General features: G+C 38.9%; 1 protein-coding gene across 3 annotated transcripts in view; it reads left to right on the top strand.

Moving 5' to 3' along the window:
• Window positions 1-11,068, top strand: part of CORIN (corin, serine peptidase) — a 118,712-nt gene extending 107,644 nt beyond the window's left edge. For 2 of the 3 annotated variants that reach the window (XM_064652888.1, XM_064652890.1), the window contains exons 18-22: window positions 422-471; window positions 2,044-2,218; window positions 5,494-5,765; window positions 7,358-7,491; window positions 7,910-11,068. In XM_064652888.1, coding sequence (XP_064508958.1) covers window positions 422-471; window positions 2,044-2,218; window positions 5,494-5,765; window positions 7,358-7,491; window positions 7,910-8,092 — 814 coding nt within the window. In that variant the 3' untranslated portion in view covers window positions 8,093-11,068. The remainder of the gene's footprint in view (window positions 1-421; window positions 472-2,043; window positions 2,219-5,493; window positions 5,766-7,357; window positions 7,492-7,909) is intronic. The other variant, XM_064652889.1, reaches the window with a different exon arrangement.
• Window positions 11,069-11,311: the final 243 nt, after the last annotated feature.

Here is an 11,311-nt window from a genome sequence, read left to right on the forward strand (position 1 = left end):
CAAAACTTCTAAGGCATCTGTTATCAAAGGCATTTCAAGGAAAATTCTGTCCCTCGACTGTAAGGAAGAGGAGACTGGCAATCTCTGTGCTTTCGGGGGCCATAAATTAAGACTTGACAGACTGTACATCCCAGTCGACCTCAGAGTTGGATTCATGCCCAGGGAGCAAGGTAGTCTGCAAAATGTGTAGCATCCCCTCCTGAAATGCATTGTAAAGCTGAACTAATATTTTGAATTTTCACCAGGCAGACGCTGGAAACCATGAATGATCTGGCATAAGAAACTCCTTGAGTTTCTTTTTACAGTTTGGGGAATTTTTAACAGCTGGATTACACTGAGTACAATACCTGTGCTGATTTTCAAATTACTAAAATTAATCAATTAATTGCGATTTCTGCCATGTTTGTGTTTCCATATTTAGACAGATGTGTCAAAGCAGAAGCAAAGTGGCTCTCTTTTGCACTAAAGAAGGTAAGAGAGGAGTGCATATAAAACAGATGTTGTGTTAAAATGTGTTAAATCATTTTGAGAAATGTGGATGTTTAGTGTGGCTTCATTCTGAAATTTTTATTAGACCTCTGCAACATCCAGTTTTGCACTGGGTTTATTTTTCCCTACTCTTCTCAGTTTCATCAGATTTTCTTATATTTTGACTATTGGATCTGTGTATTGAGGTAGCCCAGTCCTGATACCACAAAACAAATTTTGTCAGCAGTCAGGTTCCAAAAATTAAGTTCATAACACTTCCTTCTGAAAGTATCCTTTACCACCAGAGTGGTTAGCAGGCTATCTGCCTGGGAGTTGAAGCTGTGATCTGTTTAGTTGTTAAGCACAAGGGGACAGAAGAACCTGAAGTAGAAAGTTACAGACCAAGTCTGTCGGCACAGCAGATTTTGCAAGTTTAAGTGGTTTGAAAATGCAGAAATTCATCTGTGAAGTTCGTCTGTGATGAAATCACGTTCTACAGACAAAGAGAACTTTGCTGCAGAATACTTAAACTATGAATTAGCTTGACTCAGGAAAAAGTAATTTCGAGGCATGATCTAACTTTGGGAAACTAATCAAAACAGTTGCTATTTATCAGAAAAAGGAAAAAGCTCATAGGAGCCTGTCAAAGGTGTTTGCCTCTCATGTGTTACTTAAAGTACACTTAAAATTCCTTGCCCTCCAAAGTTAAGTGAACACATTAGGAATTACAAGTTACGAAATAACCATTGCTCCAATTTATTTCTTCACCACTAACTTACCAGATACATGCAATGGCAGCATATTCTCCCTTGGGATGCTGATTGCAGAAACTGGTGGTGGTCTTTTGTTCTCTAAATCACAGTCAGTATTAACAGGATAAATAACAAGTCTGGCGTCTTTCAAGTCCAGAATATAAAGTGAAACAAAAGTGAACGATTCTTTCAGAAAAATAACTGTCAAGTGGGAATCTGGTATAATTTCCAGTGGAAATGGCTTGTAAAGTGGAATGGACAGATTACTGGAATGTCTTCAGATCTTCAAATATTTTTCCTTGGTAAATTCCACAGGCAAAGCAAATTTGCTTCTGTGTAGCTGAGGAAACAGTGTGACATTAACCTCACACCTGGCTTAAGAAAAGCCTTGTTACTGCTGAGCGGATCTTCCAGGAGTGGTTCTCATGGAAAGTAGGCTAACGTTGCTAGCTGACAGGAGGACACAGATATGAAACCAGGAAACCTCCCCAAGAGCAGTCCAGTAACTCCTGAGAGAAAGGAAGTCAGGATGCCAAATTTAGCTTGGTTAATATTTCAGGCTGAGCCAGTCAAAATTAATATCAGGAGAGCAAATCCTTCGATACAAAGGAAGAATAAAAATGGCTCAGTATGTTTAATACTGTTGTGCAGTTGCTGATGACCTCATTTACTGTATTGTACAGTAAATTAGTTTAATTTCAGTCAATTAAAATTGCAGTCTAATTTCACAGCTCTGTTAAGACCAGTCTGTGCTGTTCTCTTGCAGCCAGTCTTGTTCGTGCTGCCCCTGTGGTAACGTTAACGCTTTCCCGTTCCTCCCCAGACTGTGGCCGCCGCCCCGCTGCTCGCATGAACAAGAGGATCCTCGGGGGCAGGACCAGCCGCCCAGGCCGGTGGCCATGGCAGTGCTCCCTGCAGAGTGAGCCCAGTGGACACATATGTGGCTGTGTTCTGATTGCAAAGAGATGGGTCCTGACAGTAGCACACTGCTTTGAAGGGTGAGAGAGCTCAAGATGGTTTTACTGCTCATATGAACTTGCACATGTGAATTACCAAGTCCTTCCTCCACTACCAAGACACACTGGGGGGAGGTGATGATCTCTGCAGAATGGCCAATCATAGAGGCCTGCTTTTAAGAGACTAAAAGGGAAAGTAAAAGGTACAAACTAGCATCAGCTTAGGTTTTCAGATGTTTTATTATTCATTGCTGGTGTCTCTACTGATGAAAGTTCAATGAAGATGCCCTGACTTTCAGCAGGAAACAGGAAAACAGGAAGACCAAAATACTAATCCTATAGCTCTCCTACAACTGCCATGGATTTAAAAAAATCATTCTGTGCATGATTGTACAAAAGACCCTGGAAAAATGCTGTGGCCATTGGTAAAAATGAAAACTGAGTATTTGCTCACAGTACAAATGACATACTGAAGTCACTGCCTTTTCTATTTATACAGTTCACCCTTTTATTCGGATTGTAATCATTAAGAAGTCAGTATTAACCACTACTTGATGCCTCCTGGTATCTGAGGCCCTGTGGTGTATGAACAGTCAGGCGTGCAAGGGATGTTTACATGTCTTGGAATTGTTTTGATCATGTCAGCTTTTTGGTGCTAACTGATATTTCTTTTTGATGAACCACATATTTTGGAGGGAATTTTATTACCTTGTATCTTTTGTCTTGTGATAAAGTTTTTAAATTGAGTTTCTAAAGAAAATTTAAATGAGTGTTTTCTGCTGTAGTTAGCAAGTGCTTTTATGGTTGCTTAATCTTGCTTTAAATTGGTGTTTGCTCATTGGAAATTATTTTAAACTACTCTAAACACCTTTCTTTGTGTTCAAGCCTGCCGAAATCCTCTCTTAAGCAAAATTCTCTTGACTGATATTTCTTTATAATGTTAGTCATTCACTTTTTGAGTAATAATTTAAATTTTGTCTTTTTATTTCTGAAAGACTGAGTTATTTGGTATTTGTTGGGGTTTGTGACTTTTGTGTCCAAGCCAGAAGACATCAGGCGTATCTCAAGACGTCTGTGAGTATCTCAAGGTGTGAGATATAAGATACCATATTAATGGAAATGCCATTGGATAGACCTCGGTTCTGACTAACACATCATATCAAGCTCTAAGGATGTTCAAGAACTGATTGCATTCAAAAAGAAGAAAAGTAATAATCAGAAACTTGATCATAGATGACTTTCCTCCTAAACAGTGTGGTAAATGTGTATAATACAAACAAGAACATAGTATTTTATCAGGTTTTGGGTCCAGAAGGAATTTCTCTTCTTTCTCCATCTATTTTTAAATATACTGCTAAAATATTTCCTAACCTTTGGAAGAACTTTTTCTGGTGATCTAAAATAAAGAGTGGGACAGAGATCGATCCTTCCGCAATATTGGACTGATACTGAATCTCCTGAATAAGAGATTTCTCCCATTAGTGAAAGATAGAAAAAGCAGCTGTCAAATTACAAAGTAAAAATTCTCCCAGTTTTGTCAGTTGTAGAAAGACTGCCATTACATTTTGGAGCTGTGCATTTACCCCTCACGTAGGGCTATATAGTTTCTATGGAGCTCAGAGTATTACTTGTAACAAGTTTCTTTCACATTTGTGTTCTAAAGACCTTAAAGTACTAACATTCCAGTTTAATAATTCATTGTGCAGTTATGAACTTTTTTCTCTTCTGCCTTTCTGAATAGATTTGAGGAGTCTGAAATCTTCAGATTCTTCATTTGTAACAAGCCATTTGTAAGCCTAATGTATCAACAGCAAGATCATTCTTGAAGTCACAAAGTTTTCTTGATAAAAAGTATTTAAAAATTTCCCAAACCAACCAGATAAGACAACAATTTCAAGAGACTTTAAAGTGCTCTGGTGCCTTATACAAAATGCTCCATTTTGCAAAGTATTTTATGAAGTTAATAAGAAGTTTGGAATACAAAACATGAGGAATATATAACAGTAATGTAGTATTAATACAGATAGTCATGGAAAGAGCTGCATTAAACATCATGGTCTTTGCTAGTTTTATTATTATAGTCCCCAGAGTTTTGTCAAGATTGTTTTGAAATGCATTATATTAAAGCATGCAAGACAGTAAGGTTTTTTCTTAATTGTAGGACAATACATTTTGGCTGTGACTGCTTATTGCTCTAGGCAGTGCTTTTCTCAATGGTCATAAAAACAAGAGCCTATGAATATTCTTAGCACTTAATTTCTGCAACTTTATGGAAAAACTTGCAAACTGATCATGATGGTAAAACGATCATTATAGTCTGAAATATCAGAATTTTCATCCAACTCTTAAGATAAAAAGAGCCTTTATTTAGCAACCAAATCTCTTGGCAAATTACAGGAATTACAATCCTGTTGAGTACTGTCAAAAAGCTGAAATTTTGCATGCTTTGATTTACACTGCTTTGAATCCTTTGTCAAAGGTTCTCAGTTATATGGAGCTGTCTTTCAGCAGTTGTGAGAACTGCTGACTTTTTTGAGGGCTTTTCAAATCACAGACTAATTAGGAACCCATGAAGACTAATTAGGAACATACAAGTTGTTCTGTGACCAGTTCTGATCAAGAGAAGCCTTTCATAAAATCTATGTTTTTCACTTGTGTTTCAACTGACACTAGTTCAGTCTTCCCAACTTGTATCATATGTATCACTGCTTTGTGGTCTTGTACATTTACCAGAAGAGTCTTAAACAAATGTAAGAGTCAAAGTAACCTTTGATCTTAGGCATACAAAGTATGCTTGGCACAGATTGACTGCCCAATAAATAAGGGATTTTTCCCATGGCCATCATAAAATATTTAATTTACATAATAGCATTGCTTCTCTGAGACTCCATAGGGATTTCAGCTAGACTTACTGCTGTCAGCAGCAGACTACTGAACAATATCTCATCCCAGTAAAATTTGAATGTGCCCACCAGTGAGCATGTGAGCAACTAATACTTGGGCAGAATCCAAGAGATGATTTTGAGATCCTTTAATACAGCAACTAAGAGATGGTTACATATCTTCTAATGGAGTGAGTTTCAATGCATTTGGTTACAGACAGGAAGGAAATGGAAAGCAGTGTCTTTTGTTGCTCAGATCTTAGCTGTAAGGAATGATGCCTAAGTGTTTCTTTTTTCTTGTACTATTTGTATGTGCATTGCTTTGCAAAGTGCAGTGTGAAAAAAGGGAGAAAAAATTCTCAGGTATTTTATCTTAAAAGAAAGATCTTGATTGAAATTTCACATTTTTTCTTCTTTTTTCTTTTTTTTACTAAGGAGAGAAAATGCAGCTGTTTGGAAAGTAGTGTTTGGAATTAGCAATCTTGATCATCCATCAGGCTTCATGCAGACCCGATTAGTGAAGACCATCATCCTCCATCCACGGTACAACAGAGCAGTCGTAGACTACGATATCAGCATCGTGGAGCTTGACAAGGATATCAATGAGACAAGCTATGTAAGACCTGTCTGTTTGCCCAGCAAGGACCAGTTGGTTCAGCCAGACACCTACTGCTACATCACAGGCTGGGGACACATGGGCAACAAAAGTAAGATGAGTATTTCTGGGATGTTAGGAAAGACATGTGAACCTTCTACTGAGTTACTCAAACGAGTGATCCTGTTACAAACCTTCATCCATTTATACTATTACTGGGTCTTAGTAAATACCAGGGAACTGGAACTACTCTCAAAGACATCAAGTTGTGATTAGAGCCTAGCTTTTCCAAAGCAGCAGCCTCAATTTATGCTTCTTAATCCTTATTTAGACAAGTGGTTTGATTTTTAAAAATGCTGAGGACCTAGAAACTCCTGTCAAGAAAGTCTGAATTACTTATCATTTTACTGGTCTAAGTTGTATTCAGAACTGTATTGCAAAGGTATCGCATCATCATTGCAGGTGGAAACATTCCTAGCTCAGTGAAAGCTGAAGGCACTGAAAGCCTGAAGGAATAGGGTCTTGAATCAGCACACTGGATCACACTTTGTACTTGTGACACAATTTATTCCATAATCACAGCTGTTGGTTTTGTATTTGAACAGAATGTTAGTGTGTTTTCTTGTTCTTTGGCTACTGCAATCCTTGTGTCCCATGACAAGAACTGTTATGTAAATCTTTGTTCAGGAAAAATGATTCTGCATGAATCATATGCAAATTAGCCTGCCCCAACCCTGTTAATGTACTAGCCATTGTGTTTCTCCCTTTGCTATTATTATAGTAATTACTAGGGATGGCTTTTCTGTACATGGAAGAAGGAAATTTTCCTTTCCATTTTGCTTCAGGTGGGACTTCAGCTGCAGTGGCCAGGTCAAATGGGGTAAAAATTAAACTGCACACGTGAGGAGTGCGTGCAGGCTTTTACTAGCAGCTTTATCCATCTAAAAATATCTCTATGTAATGTCAGGAAGAAAAGCCCAAAAGAACTCTTTCACAGCACTGGTAAATGGAAAAAGGTTCTTGTTCTCTAATGTGGTCAGTGTTGCTTTTAAAGGTTTTATGTTAGGAAGCATCAAAAACCATTTATTACTGCACCACCTAGATTGAACAACTTGATTAGAATTCGAGCTCACTCAGTTGTCCAGTCTACAAAAAAGTCCTTTATTGTCTCCTGAAAGTGATACAATCATTTCAATAAGCTTCAAATTCTGATTCCCTGATACATTCTGTAAGTCAAATTTACACAAACATAACTCAAAATGGTTTTGATTATACCAGGCTTTACCATGAGAAACAAAAGAAACAGGGAGATCCTGCCATGGAACAGTGAATCAAACTTCACCTTCCTCATATGACTGTTTTCCAACCACTACTGCCCCTGTCTTAGAAATCCCACACCATATCATGTCAAGGTGCGAATGTTCAATAAACAGCATCGCACTAGTGCTCAGTCCTTCTCCAGAATGCAACACATAATGCTCCTGAGCATGACAGTCACAAATCCTGCAATGCAATAGTGCAAAAATCCACTGGCTTTCACCTTGGCTTTGTGCTAAAGGAAGATTCTTCACTCCTTACATTTAATATACATAGAGCAATATTAAAAATTCATCCCAATGAAAATGTTTCTCATATCTCAAACAGCCATCATAGCTAAGTATTTGTGTGTTTGCATATAGTTTAATGCTTAATTCTGTTTATCAGTGCCTTTCAAGCTTCAAGAAGGAGAGGTTCGCATCATTTCCTTAGAACAATGCCAGTCATACTTTGACATGAAAATCATCACCAGCAGGATGCTGTGTGCTGGCTATGAATCTGGCACTGTGGACTCTTGCATGGTAGGCTTCTCTCTATGGAAACAGTCAAAATTGCTTTTAGAAATCAAAGTAGTGTGATGTTTATTAAGTATAGCATACTTTATTATAGGAATGACAATCATCATTTTAAACAAACTTATTACTATTATTGTTACTACTGATGTAAACAATTTCATGATAATTAAATGCTGCTTGAAGACTCTAGGGTTAATCTATATTAGTTAACTTTTTAATTTGTATGAGCCTTTTGCAGGTAATTTTTGGTACACATGTAATAAATACTGTTAATGCTGTGTGCTGCTACATTGTTCAGCAGAGCAGCTGGTTTTTACAGCTGAGTTATTTACTAAATGCAAATGGCTGTAGGAACTGTGACGTAGCTTTAACCATGACTGCTAGCCACATGTATAAGAGACTGATTTTCCCTCTTCTGTTGCAGGGTGACAGTGGAGGACCACTTGTGTGCGAGCAACCTGCAGGGCGCTGGACTTTGTTTGGTTTAACATCCTGGGGCTCTGTCTGCTTTTCCAAGGTTTTGGGACCTGGAGTTTACAGTAACGTGTCACATTTTATTGAGTGGATTGAAAGACAAATATACATCCACACCTTTCTGCTAAATTAACTCCAGATGGTAAGAATTGTGCTGACAGACAAAAGAAAAAAGGAGTCAGCACTTCAACACTAAAGGTTTTGCAGTCCAGAAACTCTATAAAGTAGTTTCAAGCTCTATCTGTTCTTGTTGTGGAGCTATAGAACAAGCAGTTTATGTTAATGATGAACTCTCTGATGATGAATATACTTTGGGGTAGAATTAATAATCCTTTGGACTTTTCTTTTAACTGTGTTGTGGTGCTATTCCAAACACAGCAAAAGGCTTAAAAGGAAAGAATCAGCCACTTTCTGCCTTTCAGCTATTAAAACTAAGTAGCAGCACAGGCTAGGAAAACCTTTTTAAATAACCTATTTTAATACTATTCAATTAGTAGCACACACATTTTCACTCACTTCTTGTCATGAGGAAGGAACTCTGTGCATTCAGATGGCACTGCAGGACATATATTCACAAGGACAAAAAGACATGGTTGCACCGTACGTTGGAGGGTGTGGAAGAGATTGATGGGTTTGTACACCCATGTGGCACAGGACACATCAAAGCTCATATGCAGGTCTGCAAAGGTGTGTAGCCACATGCTCCCAGTGTGCCTGTCTGGCACACTGCATTCTGTCCCTCAGAGTGGCAAACTTGCATGGGCATAACCCTGTACTGTCCTGACTTCACAGCTTCTGTTCCCAGAGCCAGCTTGGGCATCTCGGAGGAGTGATGGAGGAACCAGTAGGCCAAAAGACCCGTAACTACCACCTGAGGCACCCAAGACCAAAACTTTATTGTTCACACTCTTTAGACAGATTCTACCACTTTATTTTCTGCAGCTTCCAGTATCCTAATATGTCCAGGAAACATCCATGTCTTGGCAGCAGTACAGTGATCAGTGCATTTATCAAACCTGTGCCCCACTGGCTTTTCTCTTCATGTGTGTTCAGCACACAAAGCGTGCAGGGACCTTCGCCAGCCCTCTAAAAACATGAGAAGGTTGCCTATGCCACTGCAATGGTTTCCCCTTCTAAAGTCAGCTAGTTTGGACATCTGGTGAGAGATGGAATATGCAGATTTAAAATGGAAAAGATATAGTATGGGCACTGTCCATAATATTGGGAACTGAGTATTTTTTGATAGGTCTCTTCTAGTGCCTTGCATTTAAAGTTTAATTTTGACTAACAAGAGTAAAAATTTGGGAAAAGGTAAAAAGCAGAAAGAAACTTGAATAATAGGCAGCTTGAGATTCCAGCTTCTGTTCAAATGAGTATTAGAAATACATGAAGCTAAGTACAACAGCTTTACCAGCAAAGGCTCAAAGAGCCTAGCTCTTGTGCTTGGTAGCCAGACATGGAGTGCTCTGTGCAGTAGTAAGAGACTAAGTCTTGACTCCAGGAGTCTGGTTGAAAAAGATTATAATGGAGCTTGGCACCTCTTCATGGTGCAAGAGGACAGTGTGTCTTATCAAATTCTGTAGGTGATGTCCAGCACAGCTCTCAGCTTTTGGGAGGCCAGAGAAGGAAGAAGTCAGGAACCGAGGATTACAGGATGAATTCCACTGGGGAACAATGTGTTTAAAAACTGTTTTCAGTGCTGTGCCTAGTCCCCCACAAATCCAGCCTAAGGCACATAATTACCCTTTCTGCTACCTCTGGCATGCCCCCATAACAACATGGCAGGGCCTTGTCAATACCATGACTGCCATATGTGGAAACGTGCACTGAAAGACGTCGTAACACATGGACATTTCAGGTACTAATAATCATGTTGCAACTTAGCTACATAGATCTATTGCTTTAGTGAAGGTTTACCTCTTATCTCCATATCTTCTTTAGCATGACTAACATTAGAACATTAGTCATATTAGGCAGCGCTGTAGACATCAATATTAATACATATTCAAGATTTATGTTATGGATTCTGAAACTAATTGATTATTGAATCACTGTTTCATGCTCAGAAAGAAAACCCTCTGAGGCTTTGCTAGGTTTTGGTTTAGTTGTTTGGTTTCTTTTTATTTTTGGTATCTTAAGGATTTTTGGTTTTACTGTAACACTTTAATATTCTTCTTCCCCCAGCTATAAATGAGAAAAAGCAGCTGTGACCGTGTTTTTCCAGTGCAAGTAGATTACAGCTGAAGCAGGTTATTGATACCTTTGCCTCAAGGATACCTAGGGTGGAGCTCTCAGTCCTCACTTCAGCTTTCCTCTGGGGCCAGAATCTCTGCAGCTGTAGGGCAGCAAAGCTCAAAGTCCCGGAGCCGGTTACCAAGAGTTCCTTGAGAAGGCGGCCCCAGGGATTGCCAGAACCAGCCAGCCCTGCTGTCCCTCTGACATGCCTGGTAACAGGTTTCAGCCAGGTCTGTTTTCCAAAGAGGTGCTGTTGCAGAATGAACAGCCCAGCCTGACTTCTCTCCACCAGATGAAGTGGTTATCAGCTTTGAATATTGTAAAGCACTGGAGTACATATAATCATTCATGTAGATATTAGCATTACTAAATGATAACATGTAATTATACATTTTAATTAACTGGGTTTGGCCTGCCACCAGTTTCCAAGCAGTCCCTCCCAGGAAATGAGGGAGAGTCCTGCTTAAACATATGGTCTAGACCCATCCTGTATGGGATTCCTATGAAGAAATTACAGGCTGAACCCCATCCCAAATGGCTTTAGGAGGGAGCAGTTGGGTCTTGTCCTTCCACACAACTTTGTCTGACACAACATTCCGTGTAAAGAGGAAATTTGTAATTTTATAAAGGTATTTTTATACTGTTTTTTTTACGTGTGCACATGAAATAGGCAAACATGCTCTTCCTTCCACTGTAGCAAGTCTTTCCCTGTGTGTTGATCATAATTACACTTTTTCTCTTACAGGTAAGGTAACATTTGTCAGTTTTGTTTCTACCACAGCTGTAGCTCCAAATGGAAGCAATGCCACACAGTCAAGCCGATGTGTGTCTTTCTAGTTGTACTAATAAAAATTTACAATCATTTTCCAAGTAACTTCTCTGTTGAAAATGTGTTTCAAACTTTACAGAGACTAAATGGTAATAAGGAGATGTGAAGTTATAACTTTAGCAATAATGCCTAAAAATAGCCTCCAAAAAGCATTTTTGTACCCTTAGCTGGCTTTTTTTTAAGCAGCCCTGACAGGCCTGTAAGCACTGCAACACTTGTGGAGATTCTGGCACTACTATCACTGTAAAACTTTCAGTTTCTTCTGTGTGTATGCTTCCAGTACTAGCA

This window comes from Pseudopipra pipra, chromosome 4 (genome assembly GCF_036250125.1).
Source record: "Pseudopipra pipra isolate bDixPip1 chromosome 4, bDixPip1.hap1, whole genome shotgun sequence".
In the NCBI taxonomy this organism is placed as follows: domain Eukaryota; kingdom Metazoa; phylum Chordata; class Aves; order Passeriformes; family Pipridae; genus Pseudopipra; species Pseudopipra pipra.